Source organism: Psammomys obesus, unplaced genomic scaffold, assembly GCF_907164565.1.
Source record: "Psammomys obesus unplaced genomic scaffold, mPsaObe1.curated_primary_1811, whole genome shotgun sequence".
Lineage (NCBI taxonomy): Eukaryota > Metazoa > Chordata > Mammalia > Rodentia > Muridae > Psammomys > Psammomys obesus.
In genome coordinates, this window is record NW_026591643.1 from 5,095,187 (window position 1) to 5,108,671 (window position 13,485).

General features: G+C 42.9%; 1 protein-coding gene across 1 annotated transcript; it reads right to left on the bottom strand.

Annotated features, from left to right (window-relative positions):
- Positions 1 to 1,826: 1,826 nt before the first annotated feature.
- On the bottom strand, positions 1,827 to 11,465 carry Tex48 (testis expressed 48). Its single transcript, XM_055611616.1, has 5 exons — positions 11,430 to 11,465; positions 9,246 to 9,294; positions 5,203 to 5,322; positions 2,956 to 3,066; positions 1,827 to 1,930 (listed from the first exon to the last, which is right to left on the bottom strand). The coding sequence occupies exons 1-5, from the start codon at positions 11,463 to 11,465 to the stop codon at positions 1,827 to 1,829; spliced, it is 420 nt and encodes a 139-aa protein (XP_055467591.1).
- Positions 11,466 to 13,485: the final 2,020 nt, after the last annotated feature.

Sequence of the window (13,485 nt, forward strand, 5' to 3'; positions counted from 1 at the left end):
AGAGGCCACCTCAAATGGCTGCTTTTTGTCTTCATGGTTTGTTTCTTTGTGCTAGGTTGGACATCTGTCCTTCTATGATCCAAAGACATGTCACCAAGATTGAGCCAGTCAAAACACAGTACACTCAAGCAGATACAGCAGGAAGGGAATGGCGCTCAGGCTCAGTATAGCTTTGTGCTCCAAGTCGACACTATTGCTATACTTAAAGCTTAGTCAGCTGAGGCACGCAGACGCAGAAGCTGAGCATTTTAGCCGGCGGCACAGTCCATGTCTTAGTTCTTTGTTTACCCGGCAGGGAATGTCTGTACTGCCTGCTGCCGCTGCTTCTCCTTCTCCGCCCTGGCCTGTCTGTGTCAGGGACATGCTCAGAGCTGGGTAGAAGACTGTCCCCATTGACTGGACGAGGCCCACCAGACACCTGGGGTTAGCTCTACCTGAAGGCGGCATATTAGCAACTTTTCTGTGCTATAATCTTCTTCAGTGAGTAGTAAAATGCTCACAGGTTCCAGGAAACAGAGGAAAGGCATTCTCAGGTGAAGGACTATTCTGCCCACAACACACTTTAAACACTTTTAAACATGAACGAAATAAATTCCCAACTTCAGAATCAGAAAATTGCACATCTGTTTAGATGGCTCAGTAGATAAAGGTAATTGCTACCAAGCCTGACCACGAGTTCAGTCCCTGACATATCATGGAAGGGGAGAACCTATTCCTGCAAATTGTACTCTTCTCTGCTTGTACATTCTGGCATGACCCCTCCAAATAAACAAATAATTTAATGTAAAAAATAAATACTTCAATAATAAGGTGGAAAACCTTGGTAGCAGGAACTGAATCAAACAAGTGACTTTTGTTTTTATGTCTGTACTGTTAGGGATTAACTCCAAGTCCTTCTACATGCTGGGTAAGTGGCTTGTCTCAGAGCTCCCCACTAAACCCCTTCAGCAAGCAATCTGAATTTTCACTCAGATGGGGTCCCGTGTGCCCATGCCTTCTGATGCCACCTACTGGGGAGGGCACATTACTCCTCCTTCTGGGATACTCCTGCTTCAAATAGAAAGCTTGACCCTAATCCAGTGGAAATACCAGATCATTTTGTCCTGAGACACAGTTGAGCACGAACCCTTGAGATACGTGAAATTCATGAGGATTGCATGACATCCACGGCCTTGGGTAAAAACAGCTCTGGGCCTTTTGGGACAATAGATGGGATTTAATAGGATTTCAGTATGCAGTGCTTTGTTTTTTTGGTACCTGCTGGAGTTAAAGGAGGCTATCCCTGTGTATAAGAAATGCTCTATGAAGGATTTAGGGAAAGAGGAAGGATGCTTGCTCTCAGATCGTTCAGGAAAAAAAAAAGGTAAAAAAAAAAAAAAATAAAGTGAACAGGGGAAATATGTAAAACATTTGGTGAATCAGATAGTTTTTCTTTTCCCATTTTCCCTCTTTTTTTTCCTATTGAGACAATTTTTCTATAAGTTTGAAATTATTTCAAAAGCTACTCACAAAGTTGAATTTTCTTGTAGGTTATTTAGAAGTGACAGTATAAGAACTAATATTTATAAGGTATGGGGAGGGGCAAAGAGGAGGGACGCGTCCTCTGATGCGAACAAGGACTTTAATTGCAGGCAGCCCCCCTCCCTGGCTGTGTCAGGAGCTGGAGTGACTCGTGCTGGTGGCACAGGGATGGCTCAGACCTCTTCCCTCCTTGCGGTGGAGTTTCGGAATCAGTCGTCATGACTCCTGTCCACTTCCTTCATCCTCACGGGCACCCTCCAGCAGCTGTGCGGCTCAGAGCATGCGTGGTGCTGCCACTAGAAGCCTCAGGGTCTCCCCATGAGGCACGGCTGGAAGTTCCAGTGCTCCTGGTAGTAGCGGCTTAGATTCTTTTTAGGGTATCCAGTTTGTATATTGTACGCAGTCAGCTCTGAAAGAAGGAAAGAATGCTGTTGGGTGAAGGAAGGCCTTTGAGCTGGCCTCAGATGGACTGCTGTGGTCATACCCCTCTTGGATGGGTTTCCAGATTCTGTGAGTTCCCTGGGAGCCGAAGCACACCGCAGCTTAGCAGGCCTGGTATTGTTCTGCATGGTGCCACTGGCAGCAGAACGTCTTGCAAAGCACAAGACATAGGAAACAGGAAACATGGGCTCATCCTGGCTTAGTCACAGTTGGTGCTTTTTGGTAGGCTGCTGCAATGTCCCTTTCCCAGTGTGGCTCTCAGTCTACTTGGGTGTGAGTGGGCCAGAGGGGCCCTCAGCTCCTCACCCTGATTTAAATAGAACAAGTACACTCTTGTAGGAGAATTTACCCCTCAGTGGGCTCCTGTTGGCCTGACTGATAGGTGGGTTCCACAGTGAGAAGGTGTGGGTGATCCTTATCTATCAATGGCTCCTGGGGGATAGGAGCCACCTGTGCACAGGATGAATTTTTCTCAATGTGGCTGCCTTTCTTCACTGTTTGTGCCTCCATTCTAGGTTGGACATTTGTTCATCTGTGACTCAAAGGCATGTTACCTCAACTGAGCTATGCTAGCCCACTAGCATTTTTAGGTAGTTGTCATTTGACATGCACCTGATTGGCTTTGGTGGGGGGACATCAGAGAGCAAAACTAATGTGGATCTGCCACTCTGGAACCAACATGGCTCTGCCAGTCTAGAGCTCCAAAGTAGCCTCCAAAGTAGAGATTAAAGAGAGTCACACAAAATGCACAGTCAAGACCACACCATGGTGCCCAAAGAGCATGTGTGTGTGGAAGGTCCTTTCCTCCCAGACCCGCTCCCCTTCTAATGCAATGCCCAACTTGAAAATGAATGGCTGGACTCGGACCCTGTAGTCTTCACAGTGTCCTCCGGCGCATGAGCACAGCTAACTCACATACCCATAAGGTCTGACCTTCAGTACAGAGCCCCCACTTCCCAGAAGCCAGTGTCAGGACCTCACTTTGGAACTCACCTTCAAATTCACTGCTGCTGGTGGAGTATTTCTTTTCTTGACCGATGACGGACTGTTTTTTAGTGTGCTTGAGATCTTCACTGCCTAACTCACTCTTCTGAGTCTGCTGACCTGACAACGACAATGCCACAGGGTGGAGGGTCATGTGGGAAGCCTCAGCCAGTCAGAGAAGTGAGGGCGTCGAGCCAGCGAAGAAGCCACACATAGGCAAGTGGGAATATTACGGCGTGGGGAAAATCAGAATCTGTTCGTCTTTTGAGCAGGTGCTGAACTTAAAAATACGTATTTTTTTTTAAGCATCAACTTTTCTATTTTTAAATGCAATGCATATCCACTACAAAAAAAGAAAGATGCTCCCAACTCCTCCCAGATACTGCTTTTCTCGAAGCATATTTTAACATAGCTTATCAGATTGTGTGTCCTATGTATCTAGTTCATTTTCTTCACATATATTATTACCATCTCCCCCATGTCACTATGTTAAAAAGTGGCAGTTCTACAGTATAGGTAGTTCAAGATTTATTTAACCAGTGGGCTATTGTTCTATGTTTATAGTTTTTTTTTTTCCTTCTAATTTTACAACTGTAAAGACAGTAAAAAACTTCAGGGACAGGCTAAGCTCTCTGGAGCAGGTGTGAGAGCTTTGTCATGGGCTATGTAACTCGAGTGGGTTGCCTCTGCTCACACATGCAACATGGTACCCTGGGTTTGGAAAAGAGTGCCCCCTTTAGAGCTGCAGTGCAGACTAGAAATGCTTGTCTCAGGTGCACAGTGGCATGATGGGAGATTCACCTAGAATTGAACAGTGCTGCACACATGTTCACAAGTCAGAGACTGAACATTATCATTATAACCTTGGGAAAGGGAGTTCGTATTTTTGAGGTTTTGTTCATTTTATTGTGACACTATTTTAAGAAACACTTTAAAAGCTCTCATGGGTTTCTGCATGTTCCCACCTTACCTTTGTCCAGTCTCATCTGTCAGTAGGACTGTGACAGACTGCCACCAGAACTCCGTCCTATCATGTTCCTGTGAGTATCAGTTTTGCCTATTCTTGATGATAATACTTTGTTTTGGTCTCTGAAATTGCTGGTTTTAACCCCTGTCTTTTCTGTCCTAGGCCATCAAGAATGCTGTGATACAAACTGGAGGCTGGAATACCTTCTCTTTTTCCCTCTCCTTCCCTGATACAGAACCAAGAGGTGGTGGTGGTAGGGTCCTCATATTTCAGAGGATGAACATGAGAAGGAATGGTGATGTGTCCTGGACTTCAGTGAGGAAGAAATACACACTTATGTTGTAAGCCAGCAGCATTTCAAGGCTTACAGATGTGTGCCCACTCACACTTTTTCTTTTAATGTGGTGCTATGATTGGACCTAGGGTTTCAGGCATGCAAAGCAAGTCCTCCTTCCAACTGAGCTCCAGCTCCAGCCCTTCAATCTCAATCCAAGAAGCTCTCAGGTGAAGCCATTGCTGCAAGACCACACTCCATACTTTAACTAGCAAGCTTGAGCTCCCTTGTCTATTGAGTTTGGTGCTAGCTACCTAACCTTTAGCTCATTTAGCTTGCAAAAAGTTTTTTTCACTCAAAAGATGAAGGACATATTTACAAAACTGCTCTTGAACCTAAGGCTAGGGAACATCATGGGAGAGGGGATGAAGAGATTGTAAGAGCCAGAGAGGGTCAGAGAATTGATTTATGCAGTTGTGTCTCCTAGTAATGTCAAAAGCTACACCCATAAAAACCTCTCCAACATGACCACCAAAACATGGAAGACACCAAAGACATGTCCAAGTGGATGGAAGAAAGCCCACAGACTCAACCCTTCAGATTCAACCACAGACTCAACTCAAAGAACTACAGGCAAATAAGGGATGCTGATAACTAGAAAAATGATCTTCCTCAGAGGAGAGCCAATTACTTATACTGTACCAAATGGTCAGCCCTGAAAACGTACATAGAAGTAACATAATATAGACTGAGCAGGTTGTACTTTTGTATTTAGGAATCTGTATGTATTTACTTATATGCAGATAACAATTAATGATAAAGGGACCATGAATATGAAAAATAGCAAGGAGGGCTACATGGAGGGCTTGGAGGGACAGAAAAGGAAGGTGAAAAATGATAATCCCAAAAAATAGAAGTGAAAAAATGAAGGGAGTCTAGGGTCATCTCGGGATGAGTGTGATAAATGCGTTGAGGCTTAGGGAGGCCAGGCAGGGTGTTCTTGTCTGGTACCTACTGTAGATTTGTGGCTGGCTCCCCTGAGTTTGACTGGGAACCTGGGAGCTCTCGACGACGGGTTCCTCACAGTCCCAACAGCATAAAGAGAAGATCTTCGAGGCCAGGTTTTGCTGGGTTGCTGTAGGAGACAAAAGAATGGGGACTATGGATTCTTGGATCTGAATTTCATGTATTTGTCAGAAATTATCTGTGACTGTCTGTGGTCAGGAAGTTGATGTTGGTTCTTTCTGTCTAAGTTGCTACTGCTGCTGTTGGTTTGTGTGTGCATACACATGTGTTCATGTAGAGCCCAGAGGGCAACATTCGCTATCTTGGTCAACCACTTATCTATCTATCTATCTATCTATCTATCTATCTATCTATCTATCTATCTATCTATCTGTCAACCACATATTTTTTTGAGATAGGGTCTCTCAGTGGACCTGAAACTTGCCAGTTTGGACAGAATGGCTAGTTAACAACTCTCAAGTATCTTTCTGTCTTTGCATTCCCAGTGTTGGGATTTCAGGTGTTCCTGCCATGCCTGAGTTTTTATGTGGATGCTGGGGTCTAGACTCAGATCTTTATGCTTGCATGGCAAGTACTTTGCTGATTTGAACCATTGCCTCGCCCAGGAGCCCTCTCTTAATGACATTTTTCATGTTCTGTAGAAAATTTCCTTACCCATAGAGAGAAAATGAAGGCTTTACTCTGCCAGCTTTGTTTGCAGTGGAATTCAACTGGTGTTGAATCTGAGATCAATTCACCAGACAAGGTTGTTTCCTGGATGAAGAGAAGACCACAGCTGAGAAGTGCTAGTCCTTCATCTCTGTCTACACTCCCGCAAGGACCTACTGCAGCAGAATCCTAGCTGTTGCAGAAGGAGACCACTGGTGATCAGGTTTCAGACAGCTCTCTGTGGTCTACCGAATTTCTAGGTACCTATTGGTGTTTTTTTTTTTTTTTTAAACTTCTTGAGCCTCATTCTTACTGTATCGAGAACAGGTGTGGTGGTTCCTACTTTACAGAAGCAAAGTGTTAAATATATGCAAGGTGACTCCTAGGCAGTAGCTTTGCAGTAAGTGCTAAGATACTGCTCATTTCATTTCTCCGTATCCCCTCCATTGCTCATTGCCTCCAAGTTATCCCAGTTCCCTGGTCCCACAGGCACATGTCAAGGAAATGTATAGTCATATAGGTTTAATTCCTGGCATGGACATTTTCCATGTGGCTTTGGTTACTCCCTCTCCCCTCAATGGTAAAAGGAAGTTAAGCTTGGTGATCCCTCAACAGGCCTTTCTTTTTTTTTTTAATTTTTTATTAATTACACTTTATTCATTTTGTATCCCCCCATAAGCCCCTCCCTCCTCCCCTCCCGATCCCACCCTCCCTCCCCTTTCTGCATGCATGCCACTCCCCAAGTCCACTGATAGGGGAGGTCCTCCTCTCCTTTCTGATCTTAGTCTATCAGTTCTCATCAAAATTGGCTGCATTGTCCTCTACCGTGGCCTGGTAAGGCTGCTCCCCCCTGAAGGGGAGGTGATCAACGAGCAGGCCAATCAGATTATGTCAGAGGCAGTCGCTCTTCCCGTTACTATGTAACCCACTTGGACACTGAACTGCCATGGGCTACATCTGTGCAGGAGTTCTAGGTTATCTCCACGAATAGTCCTTGGTTGGAGTATGAGTCTCTGGGAAGTTCCCTGTGTTCAAATTATCTTGTTCTGTTGCTCTCCTTGTGGAGTTCCTGTCCCCTCCAGCTCTTACTATTTCCCACTTCTTACATAAAATTCCATTCACTCAACAGGCCTTTCTTATGCCAATGGTATAAGAGTTTAAAGTCTTGTTTTAGTCCCAAACTTCTTTTATATATATCAGACTTTTTAGACCTCTAGATATGCCCCATTATTGCTCTGTGCCAAAACTTCTTTTTAGGGAATTGTGACCAGAGTATTGATTAGGTGTCTGTTATCATACCCAAGTCACCATGTGAGATACCCCTCCTCACTGGCCCTTGCTTTTTTTGACTGCTGTATTGGTCACTGCTACCAACATCACTTGTATGAGTTATTTCAATAGTCTCCTAATTGGTAACCCTGTTTCTTTTACCATTAATGATTAATTAAAAACCTAGGATTCTCATGTTAATCTTATATAACACTTCTATTCAATATCTCCAGTGGCAGAAAGAAAAAGACATAATAGATAAAGAAATATAGTGTTAGAGAAAGCAATGGCAATCTTGAAATAGTAGGCATTCTAGTTCTAAAAACCAGCAGTTGGAGCCTGAGAGATGACTCAGTGAGTAAAGGTCACTCGCCTCCAAGACTGACAGTCTGATTTCAATCCCCAGAGCACACATGGAAGAAGAGAGCCAACCTCCACAAGCTGTCCTCTGATCTCTACATGTATGACATGCCACGCAGTGTTTGTTCCTGTGTGTGTGTGTACACAAATATACACAAGTGTACAGAGATATATATACACATACAGGACACACATTCAACACACACACCCAAAAGTAGCACCTGAAAGAAAAATGTAGAGAGTATGATTAACAACAAACATAACAGTAAAGATATAGTGAATCTCAAGGGATAAAAAGGACAATAGAAGTTACACAAGAGGAAGTAGAGAATGAAAAGAGTTTTGAAAGAGTGAGGAAAACAGTAGTAAGTGAACTGAGAGATGCTGCGCAGGTGAAATGTTCAGGAGGGAGGGAGGTGAGGCAAGGGAAGCATTTGAAGCATGAATGACAGATTTCCTCTCCCCCAAGTCTGATGAAGTAAACTGATATAAGTACTCTGAGTACACCAAACATAAAATGTAAAGTTACTTCTCAGCACACTAAAGTAAAAAAGCTAAAAATTAAAGGAAAAAAAAAACCCCTTCAAAACCAATCAAAATAATAATACAAAAGATACGATTGCATATAAGGGAGAAAACAAGAATGACAGCTGATTTTGCATCAGAAACAGTATAAACTGGAAGACAGTGGAGTAACATCATGAAATGCTGAAATAAAAGCTCCAAGACATTGCTGGAAATATGTCAGTACTTACGGTAAGATAACAACATTTGCAAATAAGGTAAGAATTTGTGCTCAGAAGACTAAGACAAAAAAAATTCTAAAAGTTTGCAGGAACTTTGGGTTGGAAATACATACCTAAAGAAAAGGATGAGCAGGAAATAACATCAAAAAAGACTGGTGTGGGAGCTTTATGTAAAAGCTTCCTCCTTAATTTCCTAACAAGTCTAATGTTTCTCAGAAGAAAACCCAAAGTTCTTACCTGGCATCACATTTCCCTCCTTCTCCAAACTCAAATAGCTCTCTGCCTTCAGTTCTGGCAATTTTATTATTTATTTATTTATTTTTTAAAATGAATTCTGTGCAAAGCATTAAAAACTCACCAACCTTGTATTCCCTCTCAAGTTTTTGTTTGAATGTTACCTTTTCTAGTGACACTTCCATTATCCACCAGAGTGAAGACTTGTATCTTTCACCTCTAATCCTTCTCCCACTTTTCTGGCATTTTCTGTCTCATAGTCAGTTATTGTGTTTACAGTCTGCTTTCCTTTGATGGGTCACATCACAGGAATGATGGTTCACTGAGCATTTCTTAGTGTTAGCACACAGTATAGTGTGGATAGTCAGTAAATGATGGTTGAGTGAGTGAACCGGCATCAGTTCCTCTTGGTCTTTGGTGTTGTAAACTCTAGAGGGAGAGGTAAATTGGGTGGTAATTTTTGTTCTGGGAACATCATAACTTTGGGACAATCTGTTATGTGCCAGGCTGAATCCTCATGCATCTTAAGTGTGCTCTGGTTACTGGTGGGAACTATTTCCCCTCCCTATCTGCTGCGGATCAAATTGGTTGTATGTCCATACTCCCCATTTTGCATGACAGTACTGTGATTCACTTAGACGTCAGAGTCAGATGCTTGTCAGCCTCCTACAATCCCTCATCAGTCTATGGGCTTTGATTTCCCAGTAACTTCTCTGTCTGTCACCATCTATAGTCATTTCCCTTCACCAAAGTCACAGTCACCATCACTCCTTACCTGGCCCAATGCTTGGCCTTTCTCCATCGCTTGTTCCCCCTACTTCAAGCTGGAGTTACATGGCCAGAGTGCAACTACATTATCATCGTGTGATAGATCTTCAGAGCCACTGATCCTGTAAATATTTTATTTCCTTTGATGATGGGATGAGATGAGAACTGTAACCACGCTTTACTAAAACTCTGCCTGAGTCCAGAGTATTTCTATCTAAATATATCTAGGCCTAGGCCTGGCAGCTTCTAGCCTCCATACACTCTAATCTTTTGCAAGCTCTGAACCTTAAAGGCTTCAGCTTTCAGCCTCTAGCTTGCTAACTTAGGCCTAGAATGTTTTCAGCCTCTGGACTTACTGCTGAATAAACTCATCCTTTCCTGTTCTTTCTGAACTCTGGCTGGCTGGTTCAACTCAGCTGTTCTGTCTCAGAAATCCTCTCCATGATGACTGAGTTGAACTGACTTCTCTTGGCTTCTTACTGAATTGGTCTTCTTGGGGAAACTGCTTCTGAATTCCATGAATTGCACGGCACTGACCTGCCTGCACCAAACTCAACGGAATTGTACTGAACTGTACTGACTGCATGAACTCCCCTGTGTTCCTGTGCTGTACTCCTGTCTAACTCTCCCTGTGCTGCTCTTAAGTAGTGTTATCTTCCCTGTCTATTCTCATGAGAGCTGGGTGTTTCCTATTGCTGACTCATTCTGTCAATTTTTTCTCTGATTTGTCACTTTGTCTGTCCCTCAATTAAACATCATTATTTGGGATTAAAGGTGTGCACTAAAGGCGTGTTTCTATTCCAGCCAGAGGCATTAAAGGAATAGACTGGGGTTCTGTTTGTGTTCCAGCTGGAGCACACAGATCTAGGTCTCTGGATGTGATCTCTTCCCAAAGTTGCCATGTTGTTGCCATTAAAAATCCTCTACAGATCCACTTCCTTCTGTGATTCTACTGTTAGTCTCTTCAGACTGTTTTTTTTTTTTTCTCATCAAACTGTCACAAGTAGAGATGCTTTATGAGCAGTTCCCCTATTCATACTTCTGCTTAAGGATCCTATCACACACAGTTTCCTGAAACCAAAGAAGGCCTCATGCCTTTATGCATCAAATTTTGGCACTCAGCCTGGGAGTTATAGGAAGCTGCCTCTTACAAGCAGGATGAGCTTTCATAGCACTGCCATGTCTATTTCATCCCACCTGCTATGTCTCTCATGGCACAGTCTGTTACTGTATGGCGATTACTTAACTCATGCTCATTGCTACATAACTACATCTTGAAAACACTGTGTTGTAATTGTTTAGTTGTCAACTAAGTAGATAGTAACCCATGAGTGCTTTTCTATTTAGTACATACTTTTTGAGAACCTACTATGGGCCAGGTACTCTTTGTTGCTGGATATTCAGCAATGAACAAAGTAAAGATGGACAGATGTTCTACTCACATGAAGCCAGTGGTGTCAGATTCTTTACCCCACATCATTATCGACTCTGTCCTTAGTACCTATCCTGGTACTTTGAAATTATTTGAACAAACACGGACTTTATCTCTCTTCTCCCTTCTGATCTTTAACTTTTGCACATAAGTGATTCCTCATGGTGAGGTACAACAGTAGGATAGACACATGGGTCTCTCTGGTGTAGGAGCCTTGGACCAGGAGGCATGGTGATGAGTTTAACTCACTTTCAATAATCTTTTTGTGTCAGGTGCCTGATGAAGTTTTGTTTGTTTGTTTTCAAGATCTGTTTCCTGGTGTACTTCACTGAGCTTTCTTCTATGGATTTATTTTTCAGGATCTGTAGCAATAGAAATGCATATAAGACGGCTTGCTTATGTGTTCAGGAGATCCATCATTTAGCAAACACCCTTGCCATTCACCTGTCTGATCTTCTAATTTTTTCACTTTCACTTTCCTTCACTTCTCCAGGCACTTTTCTCATACCTATTGCTTTGTTCCAGGTTGTCTTGCCCATGTGACCTATAAAAGACCCTCTGTCCAAGGAAAGAGTGGACACCAAGGTCTGACCAGCCTCTGCCACAAGTTAGCCTGGAGAGTCCTTGGTTGAATGTCTGCCAGCTTGGTGGCCTTGGTTACTTAAGGGAAACTGTTGACACTTTGGTTGGGCTCTCTGAAACCTGGATAAGCACACACTCTGCCTTCTCAAATCATGAAACAAAAGTCTCTTTACTTACCTTGTGCTCTGGAGTGACTTGCAGATCGTAGTTCATGTGGTCTCTTCCAGATAGTACTTGTTTAAGTTATTTAAGGCACTGCACAGGTACGTTATTCTTTTAAACTGATTTAGTGTGGTCTTTCCTGGTTTGTCACAGTTCCTGTGCATTATGCTTGTCACCTATTCCTGAAACATGATTCCTTCTTACTACTCATACTCTCACTATGTATTTTCAAGTTTTCTTAATAAATGTCAAAATTTCACCAAATCATGTAGAATTATCAAGGCTATTATGATGAACTTGTGTTTTGTTTTTGTTTTGTTGTTGTTATTGAGACAAGCTCTTCATAGCCCTGACTGGCTTGGAACTTGCTATGTAGACCAGGCTTTTGAACTCATAGAAATTCTCCTGGCTTGGCCTCCTGAATACTGAGACTAAATCCATATACCAATACTCCTGGCCTATTATGAACTTTGGATGTTAAGAACAATGGATTTCAAGAGGGACGCTAAATTGAGAGAAGAATACTCAGAGTACTGATCCCTCCACTCGGTGCTTGCTTGACCGGTATGCTCTGGTGAGGAAAACAAAGGAAGAACAACAAAAGAAAGTGAAAGATCACACTCCCACTTAAACCTTCTGAAACCTACTTTCTTTGTCTCTTTCTCTCCCCACCCAACTTTTCCCTCACACCCACTTTTACTTCTTTTATAGCTCCCATGGCTGCCTACTTGCTTCAGGGCCCTTCTTGCTATAAGTAGCTCAACTTTAACAACAATAATCCCTCAAACTACTATGCCAGATGATGGCTCCAGTGATGGGGGTTTAAACCACAGGTTAGAGCTGGCAGAGTGCAAATATTTAGACTTGTCTCAAATTTCAGAGCAGCAGAAAGTGGCAGCATCTAATCTAGTCTTCTCTTAGGCACCCACTGCCCTGGGTTATCATATCTGCGCTGATGTGTTTATGTAATACTTGACCCTCAACAATGGGGAACAGTATTTAAAGGCAGGGTGGGAAATACAAGGATAGCCAAATAACTAATTTTAGTATAACTAAAAAACAAAATAGAGTTGAGACACTCCTTTGAAAGCCTTTCTTGAGGACTAAGACCCAGAGACACAAATGGAATGAAAATGAGTCAATAATGCCAAGCACTTTCTAGGAATATTCTGAGGTAACCAAGAGGTTTGTTTTGTTATAGAAAAGGTCCTGATCTAAAGTAGGGTGTGGTGGTTTGAATAGGAATGGCCCCATAGGCTCATAGATTTGAATGTTTGGCACCAGGGAGTGGTACTATTAGGAGGTGTGGCCTTGTTGGAATAGGTGTGGTATTGTTCGAGAAAGTATGTCACTGGGGCTGGGCTTTGAGGCTTCAGATGCTCAAGCTAAGCCCAGTGTGTGTCTTTTCCTGCTGCCTGCAGATCCTGATGTAGTGCTCTCAGCTACCCCTCAATCACCTTATCTGCACATGTGCTCCTGTCTACCTATGTGCTGCCATGCTGTGCTTTCCACCACGAAGCCCCAATTAAATGCTTTCTTTTATAAAAGTTGCTATGCTCACGGTGTTTATTCACAGCTGTAGAACACCAACTAAGACATAGAGGATGCAGGAAAAAGTAAATCGGATTGAGAAGCATCATCATAGAGATGCTGCTTTCCACGAGCCCTAAGATGTTACCTAGAAATGATGCTACAGCCTTTCTAATACAATGAACGACTCCTGAAATTAAAACACCCTGTTCTTTAAGAGTCTGTTGGTAAAGGGACTCAGTGAAAGTGAAAGTCTATTGGAAGAGGCAGTGATCTGTGTCAGGAAGTGCTAGCTTTCTGTCTAGCGGTGGTCCTTTGAAGAGATTGTGAGACAGTGCTTTTCTACTCTGCTCCACATTAATAGTCTTGTGTAATATGGAGAGGTAGTAGAAATGCTTACTTGCGGACAAGGCTTGCTCTTAGGATGGGCTCCAGTCTTTTCAATGCCATCAGGGATTAATTGTTCTTTGTAACAAAAACGTAGGTGATCATAAGTGCCTGACCCCTTGGTACCTTTGGTGGACTGTGTCTTCTTACACAG